Source organism: Lampris incognitus, chromosome 6 (assembly GCF_029633865.1).
Source record: "Lampris incognitus isolate fLamInc1 chromosome 6, fLamInc1.hap2, whole genome shotgun sequence".
In the NCBI taxonomy this organism is placed as follows: Eukaryota; Metazoa; Chordata; class Actinopteri; order Lampriformes; family Lampridae; genus Lampris; species Lampris incognitus.
The window spans coordinates 66963719-66989717 of record NC_079216.1 but is presented as its reverse complement, the minus strand read 5'-3'; the positions used below and the strand labels follow the sequence as shown (position 1 = coordinate 66989717).

General features: G+C 47.2%; 1 protein-coding gene across 1 annotated transcript in view; it reads left to right on the top strand.

Annotated features, from left to right (window-relative positions):
- The window catches only part of mapk8ip2 (mitogen-activated protein kinase 8 interacting protein 2), a 57272-nt gene that overhangs the window by 18770 nt on the left and 12503 nt on the right, over positions 1–25999 (top strand). The window contains exons 2-5 of the mRNA XM_056281531.1: positions 4898–5003; positions 25016–25246; positions 25333–25411; positions 25533–25736. Of these exons, the coding sequence (XP_056137506.1) occupies positions 4898–5003; positions 25016–25246; positions 25333–25411; positions 25533–25736 (620 nt within the window). The remainder of the gene's footprint in view (positions 1–4897; positions 5004–25015; positions 25247–25332; positions 25412–25532; positions 25737–25999) is intronic.

The following is a 25999-nucleotide window of genomic DNA, read 5'->3' as shown; positions in this document are numbered from 1 at the left end:
ACAAACACAACCTCACAAAACGTCAGTACAGCCAGATTTAGGATCATGACTGAAGAACTTCGTTAGTGCCTGTTCATAATACGTATATTCATAATACAAGTTGCAGCTGACAGAGTCCTGCTTTCGTCATGCACAGTCTGTCCCTTAATTTGAAAACACATCAAGTGTGTATGTACACCAATCAGCCAAAACATTAAAACCACTGACAAGCAAGTGAATAACAGTGATTATCTTGTCACTGTGGCACCTGTCAAGGGGTGGATATATCAGGCAGCAAGTGAACAGTCAGTTCATGCAGTTGATGGGTTGGAAGCAGGAAAAATGGGCAAGTGTAAGGATCTGAGTGACTCTGACAAGGGCCAAATTGTGATGGCTAGACGACTGGGTCAGTGTGTCTCCAAAACGGCAGGTCTTTTGGTGTGTTTCTGGCATGCAGCGGTCAGTACCTACCAAAAATGGTCTGAAAAAGGACAACCGTCAAACAAGCAACAGGGTCATGGGCGCCCAAGGTTCACTGATGCGTGTGGTGAGCGAAGCCCGTCTGGTCTGATCCCACAGAAGAGCTACTGACTACGTTCACATGATGTTAGGAAAAAGTGGATTTATTGTGTTAGTGCGACTAAAACTGGACTTTTAAAATGCATGTAAACGTGTTAGTCCCACTGAAATTGTACTAAATCAGATTTATGGAAGTGGGACTAACACACCTAGATGATGCGGTTAGGGATGGATTTACTCTGGCATGTACACGCTTCAATCAGCCCCATAGTTCCCGCAGTGGTCTTTCACCCAGTAGCAACCAGCTGAAAGGGGGCATATCGCCACCTACCCTACCGGGGTCAGACATACTTCTGTCAATAAATGGATTATCCCCGGTTCTTGTGTACCGGGACAACGACAGCAGTCCAGTTACATGGCCTAATGGAGCTGTAACCATAGCTCCACTTCACTGTGCATGTAAACACACTGACTGTAGCTCAAATTGCTGAAGAAGTTCATGCTGGCTATGATAGACAGGTGTCAGGACACAGTGCATCTCAGCTTGATGTGTATGGGGCTGCAGACTGGTCAGAGTGCCCATGATGACCCCTGTCCCCTGCCAAATGCGCCTACAATGGGCAGGTGAGTGTCAGAACTGGACCATGGAGCAATGGAAGAAGGTGGCCTGGTCTGATGACTCACGTTTTCTTTTCCATCATGGGGACGGCCGGGTGCGTGTACGTCATTTATCTGGGTAAGAGATGGCACCGGGATGCACTATGGGAAGAAGGCAAGCCGGCGGAGGCAGTGTGATGCTCTGGGCCATGTTCTGCTGGGAAACCTTGGGTCCATGTGGATGTTACTTTGACAGGTACCGTCTATCTAAACATGCAGACCAGGTACCTGCCTTCATGGCAGCGGTATTCCCTGATGGCAGTGGCCTCAAGTGGTTTTAATGTTTTGGCTGATCGGTGTATTCCCAGCCCGCTTCTTTGACCCCTTTGAGATCAACTGTTTCATGAACGATCTTAACAGATGTTGAGTACAATTGAAATAGCTGACGCAGAAAGCTGAATTTACAAACGCAAGTAGGAATGTCAGCCATAATAAAGCTTAAGCGACCCTGATGTATGAAGGTCGACCCCGACACCCAAGACATACGCCACCAAGGTCAACTCTGGCAGCGTGTTTGCCTCTGGAACTTTCCACAGATGGAAATTGGATATGTCATATCTAGGTTTTGATAGCCGTAGCACAAGTTTCTGCACCTGCTCAACGTTATTGACGTCTAAAAGTGTTTGTATGAGATTGTGTTTTTATTTATCTAATATGCTAAATACCCTGTACAATGATTGGGTTGTGTATTTTGAACAGTGATAGTTATATTACCGCATGTATTATACAGTATGAGACCATGCAGCTGTTGCAGTAAAATATCGATTCTGTTCATCAGCTGATTGATTTGCTTCTCTGACGTTAAACTGCAGGCCAGCCTAATGGACCCAGGGCATGTGGCAGTGGATGACATTTATTTGATAGTGCATATTGAAGCATCAATTGCACCCCCCCCCACCTCCTAATATTTCCTGTATGATTATCAGATTTCCTCTTCCCAGCTTTGCTTGTCTGTAAGCAGGTGCTTACTGTATTGGACCTATCGGTGCTTGAACTCTTCAGGAATTATAGTGTTTGGGGATATCACTCCAATTGCCATGGCAATTTATTTATTTACCCCTCCCCGCCCACCCGTTTTCTCCCTAATTGTACTTGGCCAATTACCCCACTCTTCCGAGCTGTCTGGGTCGCTGCTCCACTCCCTCTGCTGATCCGGGGAGGGCTGCAGACTACCACATGCCTCCTGCCATACATGTGGAGTCACCAGCCGCTTCTTTTCACCTGACAGTGAGGAGTTTCACCAGGGGGACGTAGAACGTGGGAGGATCACGCTATCCCCCCTCCCCCCAGTAGTCACCCTGACCAAACAGAGGAGGCGCTAGTGCGGCGACCAGGACACATACCCACATCTGGCCTCCACCTGCAGACACGGCCAATTGTGTCTGTAGCCAGATAGCAAAGAATCTTTGGCCCAAATATGGCCCACAACTGCAGTTATCTTATGGCCCACATCTGGCCTTGAGTGACGGCGTTGACTCAGGGTGAGTGTGGCTGCCTCAACTCAGCCACATTTGGGCCACATCTGTAACCAAGTAAAGCCGGTTCATTACATTTGGGCCATGTCTGGCCCACACAACAGTTGCCAGTGCTGTTACTGAGCCGTAAGTACCAAAAGTACCCCGAATTAGGCCCAAATGTGTCTGCTATCTGGGTAGGGACGCCCAACTAAGCCGGCGGTAACACAGGGATTCAAAATGCCGATCCCCGTGTTGGTAGGCAACGGAATAAACCGCCACGCCACCTGGACGCCCGCCGTGGCAATTTATCAATAATCCAGTTATTTCTCCTTTCGCCTGCGTCAGCATACCCAGAGATGCTCCATATCACCAAAGGCAGTGTGTCAGTAAGGCCTGTATGGCTTGGCTTGCTATATTTCCTTTACACGGTCCACTGAAACTGTTCTCCAGGACGACCTGCAACAGCAGGACAGAGCTCGCCCTCACATATATCGCCACAAGTACAAGCCAACACAAGTAAAGTGGTGAGGTCTGTGGTAGCCTGACAAAAGCCTCCTCGCTGTAAGACGGTGATCAGGAAGTGCTAGCCCAAGTAATTAACACAGAGAAGTGTAAGAGTTGGGCGGCACGGTGGTGCAGTGGATAGCGCGGTGGCCTCACAGCAAGAAGGTCCTGGGTTCGAGCCCCGGGGTAGTCCGACCTTGGGGGTCGTCCCGGGTGGTCCTCTGTGTGGAGTTTGCATGTTGTCCCCGTGTCTGTGTGGGTTTCCTCCGGGGGCTCCGGTTTCCCCCCACAGTCCAAAGACATGGAGGTCAGGTGACTCGGTCGTACTAGATTGCCCCAAGGTATGAATGTGTGTGTGTGTGTGTGTGTGTGTGTGTGTGTGTGTGTGTGTGTGTGTGTGTGTGGGCCCTGTGATGTCCTGGTGGTCTGTCCAGGGTGTCTCCCCGCCTGCCGCCCAATGACTGCTGGGATAGGCTCCAGCATCCTGCCACCCTGAGAGCAGGATAAGCAGTTTGGGTAATGGATGGCTGGATGGATAATGGATGGAAGGGTTGTGGTGGTTGTTTTTCATTAGAGTGACAAGAGAAAAGGAAATTGAGCAGTTAGCGGTGATCGGAGATGATTCAGACCAGAGAAAGCGAGGTGCTTCTCACTTCCCTGGACCGCCGCGTGATGTAAGCCCTACACATCCATAGGTGATGTGTGGGGTGTCCTGTCCTCGGTGGAAAAAGCTGCATTGCAGCATTTTCATTCGGAGCTTTTACACATTACAGAGCAACAGCTGTAGAGAGACGGGCCCGCTCAAACTAATGAGGAAGAGACGAGGCAGAAACTAATCAGGACAACAGGAAATGCCGCCCATCATTTCGGAGTCGCCAGGTTTCCCGCGGTAAATGGAAGCTCGGAAACTCCGGAGCAGAAATGCAACAGCGATCAAACTTGTTTTTTTAAACTTCATTGCCAGCCATGTAAGTTAACAGGCAATTAACAACACAGAATAATCAGCTTGAGGTGGGGCTTCACTTGACATACATGCACGTATACATGACGTAACACCATACATGGAGGGAACACACATACATATGCCTCCATAAACTATACATCAGAACAGTACACGTTTCCTCGCGGAGGTGCTGAGGTAGCTAAGAGCTGGTGTCCATCTCCTAGAAGCAGGCAGGTGAAGTTGTGGCTGGGCAGTCATGTGGGTTAGACTTCATCCGGTTTATCCTGGTTATTATTTTTTCTTGCAGCCATCAACAAAACGTGCAGTATATAGCGCTGGCGTGTGGTAAACAAGCGCTCATGTGATATTTCCAATAGAAGCAATAGCGGGTCGAGGGGAATCGACCTCCTCCTTAACGTAGGATTGGTGGATGGTGGTCTGAAAACCATATTTCTTTTTTCATTTCATGTCTTCAGCGTGCCTGCTGTCGTTCCTCGCCGTTACAGTCAGACGGCCGTCGAAGGGACCCCAAATATCAATACGAGCTGTCACTGGCAATCGTTCGAAGGAAGCAGAGGAACGGAGATGTGTGCGTGTGTGTGTGTGTGTGTGTGTGTGTGTGTGTGTGTGTGTGTGTGACACAAGGCTAAAGCCCGGAGAGACCGTGTCAGGCCACATAACTCAGGACACACTTCCTGTGGCCAGACTGTCCGTGTGGGTGTGAGTCAATGAGCAGCTCCTCTCTGGAGGGTGCAGTGATCGAAGAGCTGGTGGGTAACGCTGAACGCGGTGTGTAACGTACACTGTGGAACCAACCATTTCTCTTGTGCGTTTCCAGGCCTGCCCACGATATCAGTCTGGAGGAGTTCGATGACGAGGATCTCTCTGAAATCACGGATGACTGTGGGATTGGACTCAACTACGACTCTGATCCGTACGAGAAGGTGAGGCCCGCTGGGCTTTTTTATCCTCTTTTACCCTTTTTGTTTTTTTTTTTGTTTTTTTTTCCACCTTTTTCTCCCCAATTGTATCCGTCCAATTACCCCACTCTTCCGAGTCATCCCGGTCGCTGCTCCACCCCCCTCTGCTGAGCCAAGGAGGGCTGCAGACTACCACATGCCTCCTCCCATACAAGATGAGTCACCAGCCGCTTCTTTTCACCTGACAGTGAGGAGTTTCACCAGGGGGACGTAGCGTGTGGAAGGGGCACGCCATTCCCCCCAGTTCACACCCCCCCCCGAACAGGCACCCTGACTGACCAGAGGAGGCGCTAGTGCAACGACCAGGACACATACCCACATCCGGCTTCCCACCCGCAGACACGGCCAATTGTGTCTGACGGGATGCCCGACCAAGCCGGAGGTAACACGGGAATTCGAACCGGCGATCCCTGTGTTGATGGGCAACGGAATAGACCGCCACGCTACCTGGATGCTTTACCCTTTCTGTTACTCTTTCTCACAGCCTAATTTATGTCTTGTATATGCAAATACACACTTATACAAACACATGCCCTAATACAAGTCCAGTCAAGCGAGGTTTTAAAATGATGCAAGACTTTCCATACTTTGCAAAGTTATCGACTATTTCTAGCTAGCTGCTAAATTCTTATTTGAGTTGTAGGTGGCTGTCTGGGTAATTGCACTCTTAATGATTTCCTTTGAGGAATAACACAATTTATATTCAGACGCTTCTCCACACTTTCCCTATGTGACGGCTCATCAATGGTAGCAACTTGCAGACGAATGAGAAAAGAGAGAAATGCAAAAACTTGCACAGGCAAAAGTGAGGACGACAAAGAAAGAGTGAAACGGAGTGACAGAGAGAGAGGTAGGCTCAGACTGACCTTCTCTTTAGCCAGTAGAGGTGAGAACTGTGCATTTGCATAGTGCTCTCTTATGTAAGCTTTGCTGTAGCCTCTGGCTTTGATTTAGCCCTGTCATTACATGGGTAACCAGGGGTGTAGCGCAAAATTCTGGGCCCCATGCATAAGCAGTGTCTGTGGACCCCTTTCCTCTTTTGTCTCTCACGTGTCACTGTTTTGAGTTCTCATCATCATCCTTCGACCACAGTCGAGCAAAGGCTTGTCGTTTGCTGATAGTAGACCGAGGTCGCAACTCCTTCAGAACCCAGTTTCTGTCTGGGTTGGCCCCATAGACTTTACCCCTCCCAGGGCGTCTACAAGGAAGTAGTTTGTTTTGTTGTTTAACCCATAACTGGGGTAACCTTGACTCAATTACCAGGACACGTCCACGTTCAAGTGGGCCATAGTAATTGGTCTACAGGGGTTTACTCCTCCGGAGGTTTTCCGTTGGGGTTTGCCCCGCCCTTAGCCTTTGGCTAAATAGCTTATCCCACAAGGCGGCGGCGGCGGCGGGGGGGGGGGTAAGCTAGAACGATCGCAGTACATTAATCTATTTGAACCTAACTTAACCTAACTTAACTATCTTGCAGCGATTAAAAAAATGTATAGCACATCACTTCACGCTTTGATGCATCTTAGGGTACTGATGCTGACACCCGTGATGTTTATTCCACAGTAAATGCCCACTGACGAGTCTTCTTGTTTGCAAAGTCATTGGTTGGATCTTAGAGTCCAATTGTTTTCCCTCATTTTGCCTTCTCTCCCTTTCCTTCTTTTCTTTTCTGGAACCCAGATTTTGCTTTCTTTGAGGGACGTGACTGTGTGTTGTGCTTGTGTCAGCAGTCACTCGCGACAGGACTAGATGAGCTGCACTGAGAGATCCTCGTGAGGGGCGGACTAAACCATTTTACACCTTTTGTAAGGGGGGAGAGAGGCCTCAGAGTGCCTCCCCTCTTTTCTTTAAGTCCCTCAACCCATGTATTGGGCCAACTTTAACTGAAGTTATGACACTAATTAGTTAGAAATAAAAAATTGCAAACCAAAACAAACTTTTAATTCCAGGCTTCCCGAGGGCCCCCCCCTCCCTTCTTGGGCCCTGGTAGGCCCCCCCCCCAACTACAACGCCGCTGTTAGTAACCATCAGCTCGGAGCGCCTGGTGTCCGTATCGTGATTAGCAGTAGTTCCATGCAGGTGGGCAGTGTGTATGATGTACCTTCTCTTTAAAGTTCCCTGGTATCCCCAGAGCAGCTCATGCATATCCATGAAGACGGGATATGTGTTCCTCGCCTGGCTGTAAAACATAACCTGTCCCACCCCACACTGTGTTCCACGGTAAAACATAGAGATTTAAGTCATCAGCTAATTATTCCACGTCTCACCATCTTGGACCCAATTATACCGCTTCAAAAAAATTGTCATCTCATATCCTGGCTCTTCTTACCTCCCTTCTTTTCTCTCTCTCTCTCTCTCTCTCTCTCTCTCTCTCTCTCTCTCTCTCTCTCTCTCTCTCTCTCTCTCTCTCTCTCTCTCTCTCTCTCTCTCTCTCTCTCTCTCTCTCTCTCTCTCTCTCTCTCTCTCTCTCTCTCTCTCTCTCTCTCTCTCTCTCTCTCTCTCTCTGGTGAGATATCAATGTTTAATGCTTGTGGCTTGGAGCCACAGCTGCAGCAGAGGGTGGGTGACCCAGTGCAGTTTGCTGCTATGCAGAGACAAGCCACTCCTCCCACTCCATGTCTCCCCCTCCCTCCCTCCCTCCCACAGAGTGCAGCCCCCCCCCCCCCCGCCGCTATGCAAAACTGCAAAACGTTGCTCGGAAACCGAGCTCAGACTCCCTCCCTCTGCCATCTTTCTCTCTCCTCCCAATCCGCCACCTTCATTCTTCATCCAGCTCTTCTTCTCTCTCCTCTCCTCTCTCTCTCTCTCTCTCTCTCTCTCTGCCTCTTCCTCCCTTTTCAAAGGTCAGGCTCTAGGGATTTAGGCAGGCAAGGGTTGGTTTCTGGTGTTAAGCTCATGACATAAATCTGTGCTTGATACATTCCTTACTCCACATTAATCTACAGGAAAAAGCCTGAGCGATCAAACCATATTTCTACTATGGATGCCAGTTCCACCGAAGCTGCTTTGTGTAGCATGTGAGACCAGTCCCGGCCCTAAAAACTCCAGATGGAGAGACACCTCAGATATATGAGGATACCTCTGTGCCAAAAAGGTTATCCTAAAACACATGCCAACATTCTGTGTGTGTGTGTGTCTCTCTCTCTCTCTCTCTCTCTCTCTCTCTCTCTCTCTCTCTCTCTCTCCTCTCTCTCTCTCTCTCTCTCTGTGTTTGTCTGTCTGTCTGAGTGACTTAGGCTTTGACCCTCTGCTAAAATAAGTGGCCATTGTTCTCTCTCATCCAGGAGTAGAACATTTGGAATCTAGTTTTCAAATGCCTCCTGGTATTTTCTCTTTAGGTTCTTGAATTCTCACAGTTTAGCAGGAAGTGCATCTCTGTCTCCACCTCACCTGCCGTACAGTGACCACATATTCTTTGCTCTTTTGGTAGCCAAAAAAGCCTCTCTCTCTCTCTCTCTCTCTCTCTCTCTCTCTCTCTCTCTCTCTCTGTCTCTCTCACTCACTCTCACTCCCTTTTTCTCTGACTTTCAATTTCTACCCAAATTCAGACCACATACATACACATTTACACAGACAAGCAAACCCACATACACCTAGTGTGCACGTATACACACACGGACATGCCCTGACTGCTCATTTTACAGACATCGCAGCACAGATCAGAGACAGTGTCAGTCCGTGTTACATTCTGTCTCCCCCTCACTGTCCAGAGGAGCTCATCCTGCTGACCCAGGATGGACACATCCTAGATTATACAGCACGGACACAGGCCAAGGCTGCCCTGCCAATCTGTGTGTGTGTGTGTGTGTGTGTGTGTGTGTGTGTGTGTGTGTGTGTGTGTGTGTGTGTGTGTGTGTGTGTGTCAGCACACAGGGCATGTGTGATGCGTCAGTGCAGTAATACTGGGGTAGTAGTGCTTGTAGCTATAGTGCATGCTGCATGCTGCTTCTGCTTGCTACTTTCTGTTTTCAGCTCCTGCCACCGGCTAGCCCTCGTGTAGGGGGTGAAAAGAGGAGCCAAGTGCGTAAGTCTCTTCCTGCAGGTACATAGCCTCTCCATCGCCAAGACTCCTGCAGTGCCTCCTGTGGCCAAACACGGTAAATGGGTACTTTGCAGTCCCAGGCCAAACTGTAGGGGATCTTGGAGCAGCAGTGGGCCCCAGAGAGAAGATGCGCAGGCCCACCGGTGTGTGGACACGCCCTGGCGTCTCTCAACCGCTGCCCCAGCTATGGGCTAATAGCAACGGCGGAGCGGGCGGAAGATGGTGGCTGTGAGGAGCACCACAACGGCTGCAATGGCGGAAGAAGGCTGCAGCGAAGAAGGGCCCCTAGTCGTCTTGGTCTCCATACCACTGGATCCTGGCCTTTCTATGCCAAGGACTGTGTGGAGGCTGCCTGTGCACCAGCCTCCCCACATTAAAAGATTCCACGCACAGGCATCCTCCCGAAGGGGAATCAAACTGTGGAACATCCCGGACAAAGCCCTGTGGTGATCAGGAAGTGGTGATGGGGGCAGGACCGTGAAGTCTGGCAGCTCCTAGCCACAATCTGACACACAGGCGGTGGGTGTCTGATTCAGTCGTTAAGCTCTTGGGCTGAGGCAGAAAGAGCTTTTCGGCAGCCGCACCCACGACTGAGCAGCCCTATTTAGTATCCATTCTGCTCACCCCAGCAGGGGAAGGGGCTGGAAAAGGTGCCCTAAACATAGGCTGCCTCCAAAACTCCTGTCTGGGCTACCGCACCCAGAGGGATCACCACTAAGCAGTCAGCAACATAAACGGAAGCAAACTTACATTGGAACCTGGAACGTGCGGACCTTCATGGACAACAAACACAGTGATCGTCCCGAAAAGCAAACTGCCATCATCGCCAGGGAGCTAAGGAGATTCCGGATCGATATCGCAGCACTCTCCGAAACCCGACTGGCTAATGAAAGGCAGCTGAAGGAGGAAAAAGGCGATACACTTACTTCTGGAAAGGAAAACCTGCTGATGAGCCAAGGATCCACAGTGTGGGTTTTGCTATTAAGAACAGCCTCATCGACCACCTCTCCAAACTCCCTGTGGGCATCAATGAACGCCTAATGTCCATACGCCTGACACATGCAGGCGGCCAAAAGGCCACTGTTGTTAGTGCCTATGCTCCAACACTTGATGCACAGGATGAAGTGAAGGAGGCTTTCTATGCTGACCTGGACAACATCTTAACCAAAGTCCCCAAGGAGGACAAGCTAATCCTGCTTGGAGATTTCAATGCCAGGGTGGGACAAAACCACAATCTATGGCGAGGCACAATAGGGAAGGAAGGAGTTGGCAACACAAACTCCAACGGTATCAAAGTGCTCAGAACACAGCCTGGTCATCACCAACACACTTTTCCGCCAAAATAGTAAACTCAAAACTACCTGGATGCATCCTCGCTCTAAGCTCTGGCACCTCATTGATTACATAGTCGTCCGCACCAAAGATCGCCATGATATGCTCAACACCAGAGCGATGACCAGTGTAGATGACTGCTGGACAAACCACTGCCTCATCCGCTCCATCATGTCCATCAGTCTCACGTGGAAAAAAGGGGTGCAGAAAAGGCAGTGCCGGCCAAAGCTCAACATCGAACGGCTGGGTGACACCACCTTTCGAGAACAGCTCCAGGCTACTCTCAGAGCTGCTCTGCCCAAGCAATGCCCAGAAGATATTGATACACACTGAGACCTGCTTTACTCTCTTTATACTCTCTTTACTCTCTTTATACTCTCCTTACTGTCTTTATACTCTCTTTATAGTCTTTACTGTCTTTATACTCTCTTTATAGTCTTTACTGTCTTTATACTCTCTTTACTCTCTTTAAATTCTCTTTACTTTCTTTATACTCTCTTTACTCTCTTTATACTCTCTTTACTCTCTTTAAACTCTCTTTACTCTCTTTATACTCTCTTTACTCTCTTTATACTCTCTTTACTCTCTTTAAACTCTCTTTACTCTCTTTATAGTCTTTACTCTCTATACTCTCTTTATACTCTCTTTACTCTCTTTATACTCTCTTTACTCTCTTTAAACTCTCTTTACTCTCTTTATACTCTCTTTACTCTCTTTATATTCTCTTTACCCTCTTTATACTCTCCTTACTGTCTTTATACTCTCTTTACTCTCTTTATATTCTCTTTACCCTCTTTATACTCTCCTTACTGTCTTTATATTCTCTTTACCCTCTTTATACTCTCTTTATACTCTCTTTGCCCTCTTTATACTCTCTTTACCCTCTTTATAGTCTTTACTCTCTTTATACTCTCTTTACTCTCTTTATACTCTCTTTACTCTCTTTATATTCTCTTTACCCTCTTTATACTCTCCTTACTGTCTTTATACTCTCTTTACTCTCTTTATATTCTCTTTACCCTCTTTATACTCTCCTTACTGTCTTTATATTCTCTTTACCCTCTTTATACTCTCTTTATACTCTCTTTGCCCTCTTTATACTCTCTTTACCCTCTTTATAGTCTTTACTCTCTTTATACTCTCTTTACTCTCTTTACTCTCTTTATACTCTCTTTACTCTCTTTACTCTCTTTATACTCTCTTTATACTCTCTTTACTCTCTTTATACTCTCTTTACTCTCTTTAAACTCTCTTTACTCTCTTTATAGTCTTTACTCTCTTTATACTCCCTTTACTGGCTTTATATTCTCTTTACTCTCTTTATAGTCTTTACTCTCTTTATACTCTACTCTCTTTATAGTCTTTACTCTCTTTATACTCTCTTTACTCTCTTTATACTCTCCTTACTTTCTTTATACTCTCTTTACCCTCTTTATACTCTCTTTATATTCTCTTTACCCTCTTTATACTCTCTTTATACTCTCTTTGCCCTCTTTATACTCTCTTTACTCTCTTTATACTCTCGTTACTCTCTTTATACTCTCCTTACCGTCTTTATACTCTGTTACTCTTTTATACTCTCTTTACCCTCTTTATACTCTCTTTACTGTCTTTATACTCTCTTTACTCTCTTTATATTCTCTTTACACTCTCTTTACTCTCTTTATACTCTCTTTACTCTCTTTATATTCTCCTTACCCTCTTTATACTCTCATTACTCTCTTTATATTCTCCTTACCCTCTTTATACTCTCTTTACTCTCTTTATATTCTCCTTACCCTCTTTATAGTCTGTACCCTCTTTATAGTCTTTACCCTCTTTATACTCTCTTTACTCTCTTTATATTCTCTTTACCCTCTTTATAGTCTTTACTGTCTTTATACTCTCTTTACTCTCTTTATACTCTCTTTACTCTCTTTAAACTCTCTTTACTCTCTTTATAGTCTTTACTCTCTTTATACTCCCTTTACTCGCTTTATATTCTCTTTACTCTCTTTATACTCTCCTTACTCTCTTTAAACTCTCTTTACTCTGTTTATACTCTCTTTACTCTCTTTAAACTCTCTTTACTCTCTTTATATTCTCTTTACCCTCTTTATAGTCTTTACTCTCTTTATACTCTCTTTACTTTCTTTATACTCTCCTTACCGTCTTTATACTCTGTTTACTCTCTTTATACTCTCTTTACTGTCTTTATACTCTCCTTACCGTCTTTATACTCTGTTTACTCTCTTTATATTCTCTTTACCCTCTTTATACTCTCTTTACTCTCTTTATATTCTCTTTACCCTCTTTATACTCTGTTTACTCTCTTTATATTCTCTTTACCCTCTTTATACTCTCTTTACTCTCTTTATACTCTCTTTACTCTCTTTATACTCTCTTTACTCTCTTTATATTCTCTTTACCCTCTTTATACTCACCTTACTGTCTTTATACTCTCTTTACTCTCTTTATATCCTCTTTATACTCTCTTTACTCTCTCTATCCTCTCTTTCCTGTCTTTATAATGACACGTAACAAGTGAAGACTGTTGAATCGTCAGGTCTGTGGTGCGTTTGCCTGAGAGAAATAAAGACAGGCAGAACATCCCATGTGCACATCACCCTGCATGCATGTGATCACATGTTCTTAGCAGGATGACACTTTGTCAGGTCATCCTCATCATCATGATCATCATCATCATCATCAGTTATCCACCTCCCCCAGTGCACTGCACTGTCTAGCTCTTCATAGGATAACACAGAGATGTGACAGGCTTTGGGGTTTTTTATGTCAGGATGGTGCGATCATATTAGGCGGCGTGTTTGATGTGTAGGACGGACAGCGGGATTATCCAGCCCCCCCCCAACCCCCCCCAACCCCCATCTGATTAATTCCTATTCAGTCACAGAGCTCAGGTTCTTAATCGCCATAACCCATTTAGATCATTGCTTAACCTCTGTGGTGTTAGAAACGTACAAAACATACACACACACATACTTACACACAACCACTTCTCACTCTCTCACTGCCACTCACACACACACGTGTATATATATATGTATATATATATATATATATACACACATACACACACACACACACACACACACACACACACAGAAAGGACAACATTGACCCCCCCCCCCCCCCACCCCACCACAAACACCACCTCCATGCTGCCCAGTGTGTGTCAAACTGGCTTTATCATGTCATAGATTTAGACTTTTAATTTCCTTTTTATATTCTGTTTTTTCCAAGGGCAAAGATGTGATTACACATCACTCACACAGAGTTGTGTGTAGACGGCTGGTGTGCAGACGGCGGGTGTGCAGACGGCTGGTGTTCTGAGCAGAAAAACTGATTGCTTGCTAAATGTCACAATGCCAGAGCAAATATGCCCAGGTCGTCCTTCTTCACCCCTCTGACAGTCTGTTCTGGTCTGTGGCTTTTTTATTTTTATTCTGCCTAGCAACAGAAAAATCCATGGAGCATCTCTCTACAGCTGTGTTTGAGTGACAGCTCGAATGGCCTATTGTACACACACACATATGTACACATACATATATGTACACACATATGTACAAACACATATGTACACATACATATGTACACACGTGTACACACATGTATACATATATGCACACGTACGTATGTACACACATATGTACACACATATGTACATGTACGTATGTATGCATATGTACACGTACGTATGTACGCATATGTACACGTACGTATGTACGCATATGTACACAAACGTATGTACACATATGTACACGTACGTATGTACACACATGTACACAGACATATGTACATCACATATGTACACCCACGTATGCCAACAGCATGGAGCTATTGCAGGGTTTTCTTATGGGGACAAAAGGCAGCAGTTAGTAAGTGTTGTTGTCCTGTTAGTCTATCCGGGGATCAGGGGGACACATCGTCTTCTCTGCTCTGAATTTAACTGACTACCTGAAAACATGGCTGTCCCTCCAGTTTTATTTTATTAACCCCTTAATGACTAACAGCTATATTTACTGTGTTAAGGAAAAGCACCACAGAAGGTTTTCTGTTAGAGGTGGAAACACAGGGGCGTCCGGGTGGCTTGGCGGTCTGTCTGTTGCCTACCAACACGGGATCGGCAGTTCGAATCCCCGTGTTACCTCCGGCTTGGTCGGGCGTCCCTACAGACACAATTGGCCGTGTCTGCGGGTGGGAAGCCGGATGTGGATGTGTGTCCTGGTCGCTGCACTAGCGCCTCCTCTGGTTGGTCGGGGGGGAGGGGGCACTGGGGGGAACGGCGTGATCCTCCCACACGCTACGTCCCGCTGGTGAAACTCCTCACTGTCAGGTGAAAAGAAGCGGCTGGCGACTCCACATGTATCGGGGGAGGCATGTGGTAGTCTGCAGCCCTCCCTGGGGCGGCTCAGAAGAGTGGGGTAATTGACCGGGTGCAGTTGAGGAGAAAAAGGGGGGGGGGTGGAAACACAAAATTTGCTGTGGGAACTGTCGAGACGTGGCTACATGTGACAAAATGAAGATGTTTGGTTTTGCAGAGGAATCGAACAGCAGAGACTCACAGAAGGGGCTGCCTCTGTGTACACAAACGGTGGTGGGGAGTGAATGCTTCATATTCTTATTCACTAAAACCATGTGTAAGTTGGAAATCACAACTTGGACCCTCACAACAACAACAACAACAGCATTTAAATGCAAAAGAGGAAAAGAGGGGCATGCCTCCGCTCAGCAATTCTGCTTTCTCCATGGTTATTTTTTAATGCTCTTGACTGATTCAGGCAGTCTTTTGTCTTTTGTGCTTTTGTGCAGCCAGAGAAAAGTCCGTACATGACAAGTCACAGTTCACACATATTTGAGGTTCATTTCTGATCAGGCCCTGTGGTGGGCTGGCGGCCTGTCCATTATGCTGCTTCTTCCCTCATTATTTTTGTGGTTTTCTGGTGGCACTATCTCTCTCACCTCCACACACACACACACCCCGCTGCCTTCCGTCTCCTCGTTGCCATCTCTCCTCTGATTCTTCCCCGCCCGTCCCTCTCTAGTATCCGTCTGTCGTCCCCTGAGCACTGGCCGAACACCTCACACCACAACATGCATTATTTACGTCAGTCACTTGGAGGTCTTGATGACCAGTTGCAGTCTGTGCAGCATGATGAAGGTTTTGAAGCTCACCATGCATACATAGTATGCTGCAGACACACACGTGTTTGAAATACAACACGAGATAAACGAGGGGCATACTGTATGAATGTTTTTCAGATTTTCCTGTTTTGCAAAGAATATAAATTACTCCAGATACGAGAAACTCCACCATTGCATTTACAAGCGTGTGCTGTGCATCGACAGTGATGTGTGCATAGATGTTTGCGTACATGCTAGCATATAGGCTAGTACTCTTGCCTGGCTGAGAGGCCAGTGTTGTGTCTACAAAACTATCCATCCATCCATCCATCCATCCATCCATCCATCCATTATCCAAACCGCTTATCCCGCTCTCAGGGTCGCAGGGATGCTGGAGGCTATCCCAGCAGTCACTGGGCGGCAGGCGGGGAGACACCCTGGACAGACCACCAGGCCATCACAGGGCCCACACACACAGGGCCCACACACACACACACACACACATTCACACCTAGGGACAATTTAGTACACTTTCACCTGACCTTCATGTCTCATTATTTATATTTTTATTAGTATTAGTAGTAGTGGTGGTGGTAGTAGCAGCGGTAGTAGTAGTAGTGGTGCTAGTAGTAGTAGTAGTAGTAGCAGTAGTAGTAGTAGTAGTAGCGGTAGTGGTAGTATTAGTAGTGGTGGCGGTGGTGGTGGTAGTAATCATGTAGGCCTTGGATTCTTAAAGCCTGTATTGAGGGTCACACATGAAAAAAAATGCAGCACTCTCGAAACAAAACCAACCATTTAATTACAGACGAACGGACAAAAGTAAATGGATGGTTATTCACCAGTCAGTGAGAGAAGGGAGAGCGAGCGGCGGGATGAGGCGATCCCTCTGATGGCGGGCCTGTGTTCTGTTGTGGCACGCCTGAGGCACTGGGCAAGAGTGTTCCTCTCCTGGTTCTTGATCGAGTTCATTGAAGAAAGCCATGACTCCCATGTGTACGTGGACGGGAAAATTGTGAGTAGGAGCATTGCGACATGTAGCTCTCACGTTTTTGAATGGAGCTTGGGGAACCACATTGATCCAAAAGTCCCTCACCCCAATGTCCTTGTGTTGTACTTTGACTAAATCAGATGTTCCCATGTCCTAGACCTCCATCTGAAGAGTTGCCTCATCTGTGGAAGGTACCTGTGTTTTGTTCTCTGCAGTCCGCTGGCTGTCAGCCAAACCGAAGAACGGCTGTCTCAGGAAGAGGAGGATGTCACCTGAGAGTTCAGGAGAGCTTTCAAATCGTTCCTTGAATTTTTCTGCCAGGCTCGTCACGAAGTCTCATCGCTGGATCCTCCCGCATTTCATTCTTCTCGCAATGTTCCCACAGACGTGGAAAGTGCAACTTTCCCCATGAACGTGTCCCTCCAAAAGGTTCAGCTTCAACCGCCTCGTACTTGTCTGCAGCAGTGTGGTTCTTGCCTTGGAATTGCAGATGAAGGTGATTTAGATGAGACATGATGTCACACAGGGCAGCACGGTGGCGCAGTGGTTAGCGCAGTTGCCTCAAAGCAAGAAGGTCCTGGGTTCGAGCCCCGGGGTAGTCCAACCTTGGGGGTCGTCCCGGGTCGTCCTCTGTGTGGAGTTTGCATGTTCTCCCTGTGTCTGCATGGGTTTCCTCCGGGGGCTCCGGTTTCCTCCCACAGTCCAAAGACATGTAGGTCAGGTGACTCGGCCGCACTAAATTGTCCTTAGGTGTGAATGTGTGTGTGTGTGTGTGTGTGTGTGTGATGGTCTGGCGGTGGGTCCAGGGTGTCTCCCCGCCTGCCATCCAATGACTGCTGGGATAGGCTCCAGCATCCCCGTGACCCTGAGAGCAGGATAAGTGGTTCGGATAATGGATGGATGGATGATGTCACACACAAAAATAACAAAGGCCTTAAGGTCTAGAGGTTTTTAAGTGACCTTATTGTCACTTAAAAACCTCTGATATTCTTGGGCTTTTTAGCTCTGCAGTCCAGATGAAAATGACACAAGTTCATCACGCAGGTTGCACCCTCTCTCCGACAGCCAGCGAACTTCATTATGCAGCAAAAAGATCCTTGTGTTCCACTGACGATTTCCTCCGGCAGTGCTCTGAAAAGGTGATGTCGCAGCCCAGAACTCTCACGAATGAAATTTACCAGTCTCGTCTCAGCATCCATCGCCTCTTTCATTTCCCCACACAGTTTAGGGCAAAACACTGATTTGTGAATAACAGTGTCAAGCCTCTTAACCGAGCCCTTGGGCTGTCCCACCATTGACGGAGCCCCATCGGTGACAACGCACACAATTTTGCTCACAAGCCATTCTTCTCAAAGAGCTGTGTTAAATTATTAAAGATGATTTCCCCAGTTGTGCACCCAGGCAGAGGAAGCAAGCAAAGCAGCTCTGCCCGAAAGGTCTTCCCATCAAAAACCGTGCAAATACAGACAGCTGTTCCATACCGGTTTGGTCACAGGACGAGTCAATGGCTAGTGATATGGCTTAGCTTTCTTAAGATCAGGGAGTAGTTTGGAAAAACACACAACCGTTTTCTTGTTTTTCTCATCATGACTTAAAATGGCGCCAACCATATCAGTTGCACACGTTTTAATCAACTCAGCATCAGCGAATGGCTCCTTATCTCTAGTAAGGCTCCATGAACCATGCAGTGATGCAGCTGTTGCACTCTCTTGAGCCGATGTTGAGTCACAGATAGCAGAAACGGAGTGCTTGTATGATGATATCATGTTCACCATTTTTTGGTTGCGGTGATGTGATTCTGTAGGGTAGTTGGCATTAAAACTGCAGCATGCATAGTGTTGAAGGGCTGCAACTACGGTCTGCATGCATATCAAGCATGTCGGTTTGGCATTGGCGTGGTCCGGTAAAATAAAACAAAACTGATCAGTCCAGTCAGATTTGAACTGACGGTTTTCCTGGTCAACTTTCCTCTTTTTCGTGCAGGCCATGTTATTGGTTTAGAACAGTTATTGATCATCTGTGACTTAGCTGGTGAGTGGCTCTGTCTAGTCAAGGACCGTAGAGAGTGCAGACTTGGTCTTAGGTCTACATGTGCTCTACAGCATAGGTCAAGTGTACGGTGTGGGGTTAGGTCAAAGTAAAGTAGAGCAGCAAGCACTTTATTTCACATGTTATGACAGGTGCGTAAGTGCCAATGGGTCAGCGTGGGCCAGATATTTGGCTCTCGCGGGCTGGACCTGTCCCGCCAGTCGCTTGTTGGAGTTCAGGGTACAACAGTTTATTCATTGCTGTTGACAAGCCTTTCTGTTACAACAACAACAACAACAACTTCCTCAGCTTCCATTTCCGTAGGTTTTACAAGTCTGGACCAAATTGTTCAACATCGTCAGTATTTTCCCTGCGCAAAGCTAAAGGCCACGTGCTGACTTGGTGTCTGTCTAGTGAAACACCCTTCTTATCTCATTTTCACTCACTCATCTGTTCAGCGTTTCTCTCCATTGGGAGCAGCTCAGTGATTGCTGCACATTTCTATCATGGATCCTCCATCTCTGCGGAGGTGCATTACTGACAAGCTGCCCCAACTTACTGTCTCATCTGCAGCAACACAGCTAACAGCTGCAGCGTTAGCCGTCTTGAACTAGCATCCACTTCTTGCTTTATCAGAAACCAAAATTCTGCTCTGCCGGTAGCTCTCCCAACGTATTCCAACAAACTTGACAGCATTCCGGTTTGGGAACAGGTGAGCCAATGTCTTAAAGCAGCAACTAATGCATACATTTATGTTTGTAAGGAAATATATTTGATAAATGTTTGAATAATACATGGGCTTGTGTGTGTGTGTGTGTGCTTGTGAGTGTGTGTCACTACACGGTTTGCACACATGAAAGTGCGGTTGCATGTGAAATAAGTGACACCAGTTTGACTTCAGATTATTTTCATTTCCACTGATGGTGGGAATTCTTCCTTTTCCTTGGGAGCATGTCAGAAGGCTAAACTTCATTCATAACAACACCCTGGCCAGCAGATGAGTTGTGTTCGCACAAGTCTGCCGGGTGAGAGAGGAGGGACAGTCAGGAGTTGGATGGGGTGTCCTTGGAAATGGAGACCATGGGGATCAATTCTCCCAGGCACGCTTTTATTTATAGGTGCTGTTTCTCCAACCCAACCCCAGCATCTCATTCGTCTGACAGGTGGCCTTCATAGTGATGTTTCATCATGCTGTAGAGTCCTCTTTGAGACAGATGTGGCTTTTTCCAGACTATTGATAGATCGCTCAGTGGTTACACCGTTAAGAAGTCAAAGGTTAACTATCCCGATGATGCTTTATTAGCTGAGCTTGTAAAATATTTGTGCTGTTTGATAGGGGAGTAGATTTAGAATTTAGGATCAATTTGGGAGACGGCAACAGCAGAAGCAGAGTGCGAGTGAGGCGCCAGCTTCATGTGACACACATGACTATAGATTTCGTGTCAGTTTCTTCTTCTAGAGCATTATAAGGTATCGCCAGCATTGTGTGGGTAGATGAGTAGAGCGAGTAAGCTGTGATGCCTCCATTACATAGCCGGCACCGGGAAGGAGTCAAAGTCACAGAAAACTGCTGTGCATTTTTGAAATGCAAAGCAGATTAAATGGATTCTGCTCCATTCTCCTCCCTGTCAGGTTCAGTGCAGGGATAACACTGCATCAGAGTGATGTAATTGTAGCACTTGCTTGTGCCGTATATTTTCCAGATGAATCAAGATAAAAAGGAAAAGCAGTTTCAACACTCATTGGTATATACATATTATATATACATATAACCCTGTGGGATGGCGTGAACCATCCAGTAGAGAAAATTCAGTGCTATATTATGAATCTGTTTTTTGTAATTTGTGATAATGGGCTATTGACTTGACTTGACTAGGCAGAACTGTGGAGCTACCACTAAATGAAATATTAATGGTCTTGGACACTTTCTATATTAGTTGACAAATTTGAAGACCTACACTTTGGACGGTATGTGGTCACACTTTTGATAACATTAGATGTTTGGTTCTGTAGGTTATTATTAGGTGCTTCATTGCACATTTCACAACCACCGATGGTAGGAATGATTATTAGATTATTGTGATTCACGCATTTAGGGAAGGAGCGCTTGTGAGCAATACAGCAGGGAAGGGAGATGGTCTCAGTGTTATAAACCAAGCTTTCAGCCTGAGAAACTCCCCGACTAGACACATTAACTAAACTAGTTGACTCCACAGCCGCACTAGGTTTAAGCCTAGCAGGCTCTCTAATCACCTGCACCCTGTTCAATGGTAAGTCCCAAGAGTCAAACTAAACACAGATGGCTATCAATATTGTTAGACAAAAGAGTGGCACCATCCCCAGTAGGGTGAATGTCGTCCACTTTCTGCAGGTTAGGGCAGACCCAGAAAGAAGGCCAGTTATCAACAAAACCAAATCCCTGCTCATGACAGTAACGAGCCAGCTAGCAGTTCATTGAGGTGAGCCTACTGTGCATCTCATCATTACCTCTCACGGGTAAGGGACTAAAGACTTAGTCAATGCCCACACATCTTTCTGGCCAACTCAAGCGTCCTGACTAGGCTGGCTTTTGTGATCCCTGATTGCTGCATCTTGGCATTATTGGTGCTGACATGAATGACGGTGTTGCTGAAAGTAGTGGTGCTGTATGCCTGGGTTCCCTGGTTCTCCCTCTGTGATGCCAGCACCCTTAAGTTATCCTCTATGTCGGAGACTCTGGCCCCGGGTAAACAGTGAACCGAGGCTGGCGAAGCTAATCTAATATTGTGGGTAATGGAGTCTCCTATCACTACCCACATAGAAAAATTGCTGTGGCCCGGACCCGTCCCACACCCGACACTTTCATCCGGCCCACATACTTCGTGGCATGATGGCACATGGGCGGTACGCTCGTGTTTGCCACATCTGGGCCAGAACCAAGCCATAGCAATGCCACATGTGTCACATATTTGCCAAAGGTGGGTCATATTTGTTTTGTGATATTTGGGCCATATTTGCTGTTATACATGTGGGCCACTTCAGGCTCACATCCATTTTGTCAGGGCCAGAAGAAGGCCATCAGTGCCGCATCATTGCCTGAAGTGGCCCACATCCAGATGCTGTCTGGGTAGCGTGCATTGCTTTGCTCCGTCGACAGGAGCAGGAGAAGCACGTTGGCCGATAGGACTACCAACAGGGCTGGTGAGTGTCGAAAACCGGTTTGCAGTCGGGAGAGGTGACTGCAGACCAGGCCACACGACCAGTGGTGGTTTGCTCTTGCGAACCTTCCCACACCAGTAAACAGAGACAGACCCTGCCGCATCTACCAATGAGGCTGAGCTAGTGCTAACAATAGCAGGTCTGCTATCAGGCCGGGGGCAAAGGCTATCTGAAGTGCCCATCACATCTAACGTAATCCTAGCTGAAAGAAGCTGCTCTAACTCACGGACACGTCTCTCTAATGGAGACAACCTATCTGTTGCTACAGAACAGTCCCCACAAACCATCATTTTAACAAGGTTGCTTTGACTGTGACTGTAATAGAGCTAACTGCTAAGCTAGGCTAAGCTCGAAGCTAGTGTAGCATATCGACTTTCTGATATGGGAACTAGGCAACCACTAGGGGTGGGCTTTTTAAGGGTTTTTAGGGGGGTGTTCGGCGGAAGGGGGGGCTTAGGATTTGGATTGAGTGGCAAGCAGCGAGTGCAGATCATGACTGTAAACAAAAGGGTAATAAACCTGACTGTTTTTAAGGTTCATTGCCCTTATTAAAGCTCTATCAGGCATTGTAGCGTTATGAATCCCGGCATGCCAGGGTGACTTGACCTCCCCAAGATGGCGTCTTTACACAGACACCATGGTATGACGTCAGTTCCAGTTGGGGCTCGCATGACGTTCCTAGTGTGGGATACCAGCAATAGTGCAGCCGGACCCTTTAGTCGACTGGTTAACATAGTCGCCCGTGGTGCAGAAGACACGGGTTCGCGTCCCGGCTGTGGCGGTTCCCGGCTGCCCCCCGAATTCTCTACACTAGTAACAAACTAGGAACGAGAGGCTGCCTACTAAATACGAGTCGCTCGAGAACGAAAACGAGAGAATCCAGTGATGAGTAAAGTAAGCACAGAAAACTAGCATAGTCAGTAGAGCAGAATATAGAAGAGGCTAGCGTAAGAGAGTAAACGGCAGTTATCGATCTCACAAAGCCGGAAGCAGCCAGAGAGAAACCAAAGTAGTATTATTGATCCACTCTTGTTTCACTGCCCCCCCCCTTTCATTTGTCTCACTCACACACACACACACAAAGTGGGGATCTTTCTACACTATCCAGTCCACTGAAAACACTGATAGCACACTGCACACTGAGGTCGTGATATGAAGTGCCTTTACTGTTCGCCACCCCTCCCATCTCTGCTGTCTACAAACACCTCAGAGGACGAGTACTACACTTGGCTTGGTCCTCACGCCATCTCAGAATATGTGTGTTTAAAGACACTCCCACTCTCATGAGCAGAACCTAGTGTGATGCTTTATATGCAGTCCGTTGTGGTGTGGGTAATTCACATGAGCCAGGCTTATTGCTGCTACTACTACTACTACTACTACTTACTACTACTACTACTACTTTTGGCTGCTCCCGTTAGGGGGCGCCACAGCGGATCATCTGTTTCCATCTCTTCCTGTCCTCTGCATCGTCTTCCGTCACACCAGCCACCTGCATGTCCTCCCTCACCACATCCATAAACCTCCTCTTGGGCCTTCCTCTTCTCCTCTTCCCTGGCAGCTCCATATTCAGCATCCTTCTCCCAGTATACCCAGCATCTCTCCTCCACACATGTCCAAACCATCTCCATCTTGTCTCTCTTGCTTTGTCTCCAAACCGTCCAACCTGAGCTGTCCCTCTAATATACTCCTTCCTAATCCTGTCCTTCTTCATCACTCCCAGTGAAAATCTTATCATCTTCATCTCTGCCACCTCCACCTCCACCTCCTGTCTTTTCATCAGTGCTACTGTCTCCAAACCATACAACATAGCTGGTCTCACTACCATCTTGTAAACCTTCCCTTTAACTCTTGCTGGTACCCTTCTGTCACACATCACTCCTGACACTCTTCTCCACCCACTCCACCCTGCCTGCACCCTCTTCTTCACTTCTCATGAGCCAGGCTTAGTCCGGTGCTTTAATTTTGTGTTTGAATGTGTGTGTGTTTGTGTGTGTGCGTGTGTGTGTGTGTGTGTGTGTGTGTACATGTGTAGTTAGTTTAATTCCCTTTCTGTGTAATCAAATAACTTTTTGTGCGGCATCTATCATGATGGTCTCTAATGTTCTTATTTTAGAGAGCCTCGTTCTAAACTAAGCTCCTTAAATAAATAAACAATGGTTCCGGCAGTGTAATGAGTCAGTGCCCGGTCCCAATGCAAGATGGTGAAAGCGGCCCCGGCCTGCCCATCACAGACGTTAACATAACGTCGTGTCAGTAGCGGATGAAAGAAGTGAAAGCACGCAGCTTCAAAACCAGCAGCAGCAGCGACACGCACTGCACAGCTGTCGCCGAAATGAAACGATTACGAGGAAGACGGACCGCCGGGCTACAGAAGAGGAGACATAAAAGTAAGGCCAAGATAATGATAGACCAGCCTACTTAACACAACAGAGGCGGCACGGTGGCACGGTGGTTAATGCATTCGCCTCACACCGAGAAGGTTCTGGGTTCGAGCCCTGGGGTAGACCAACCTAGGGGGTCGTCCCAGGTCGTCCTCTGTGTCGTCAGGTCGTCTTGCATGTTCTCCCCGTGTCTGCCTGGGTTTCCTCCGGGGGCTCCGGTTTCCTCCCACAGTCCAAAGACATGTAGGTCAGGTGAATCGGCCATACTGTATTGTCTCTAGGTGTGTGTGTGTGTGTGTGTATGTGGGGGGGGGTGTCCAGCCTGTCCAGGGTGTCTCCATGGCACCATAACAGATGAAAACATAATGGGTGACGGTGCACTCCCACAAAGACAACATTTTTCATGTCTGCACATAGGTCTTACAAACAAAAAACACAAAGAGTGCAGGTTGATTGTTAGTCAAATAAATAATAAATAAGTTGTACGTATACATCGTAGGCACTCTCTTCTGGCTTTAAGTCGTCTATTCCACCGCGTAGCACGCATGTCCATAATTATGCGCGGACACACTTGGCACATTTTTGAGTGTACTGTATATCATAGACACAGTGCTCAAGATCTCTGATATGATGGCGGCGAGATAAGGAGGGTCCGTGCATGCGAGCCCCAGTGCCGCTGCATTATCTGCTTATATGGTAGTTTCACCAACGAATGGGTATGAAGATATGTGTATCCCTCTTTCTCTCTGTTGTTTCACTACCAGTACAAGTGTGGCTATCCTTTAAATCCTGCTGACACGGTATAAAAACAACACCTTGAATTTCTCTCTCTCTCTCTCTTTCTGTCTCCCTCCATCTTCGTCTGTCTCTCTGTCTGCATTAGGACTCCCTAATTCTGGAGAAGAGTGAGATGCACCACCCAGTATGTTCCTTCCAGGACGACTTCCAGGAGTTTGAGATGATTGATGACGAGGACGATGAAGAGGAGGAGGAAGAAGAGGAGGTTGATCCTGATGCGCCTCCCTCCCCCTCCGCTTCTCCTCCCCTCTCCCCAACCCTTGGTACTCTGAAGAGCAGACCCACTACGCTGAACCTCACTACTGCTGTGTCACAGGTCAGTAAAAATATAACACAGTGCAGCCAATTTGTATGCAGATGAGCTGGTTAACTCTCCCCCTCCCCCCTCTCGCTTGCCTGCAGGATTCACTGAACAACAACAGCAGCTTGTCCCCAAAGAAAGGAAGCTGGCAGGACTCCTTACGCAAACCTGCTTTGAAAGGTAAAGACAGGATTAGATATTTGGAGTTGCCGCCACAAATAATTTATTACAACTGGTGGATTTAACACATGATCAGGCGATTACCTCCACATTTTACCAATTTCTGCTCTATTTTTTTCAGGCCGTCTGTCTCCAACCCATTCATGTCTGGAGGATGGCAGCCACGTGACAGGCCAGTGCCCAGCTGCTCCGGTCTCGCAGGCACCAGGGTCCCAGAGCAAAGGTACTCCCTCAAAACAGGCAGGGGAGGGCGGGCACCCTCAGTCCCCTTGCAGACCCCTCCTTTGTGACATGGAGGGCAACAGGCGGGAGAGGCCCGAATACGGTAACAAAATGGCCGACCCTCCAAGATCAGATTCATCCCATATACATGAATGTCGTGTGGTGGTGTGTCGTGCTGTGCTGTGCTGTGCTGTGCTGTGAGGTGATGTGAATTTTAGCTGCTTTGTGGGGAAAATTAAGCAAAATGTCCACAGGCCAATCAGGGAAAGTAAATTAGTTTATGGAGGATAGTTTCCTTCTCTTTATCTAATATTCGTACCTTGTTCATTTCCCATTCTTCCTCCGCTGACTATTAATGTGAGGGAA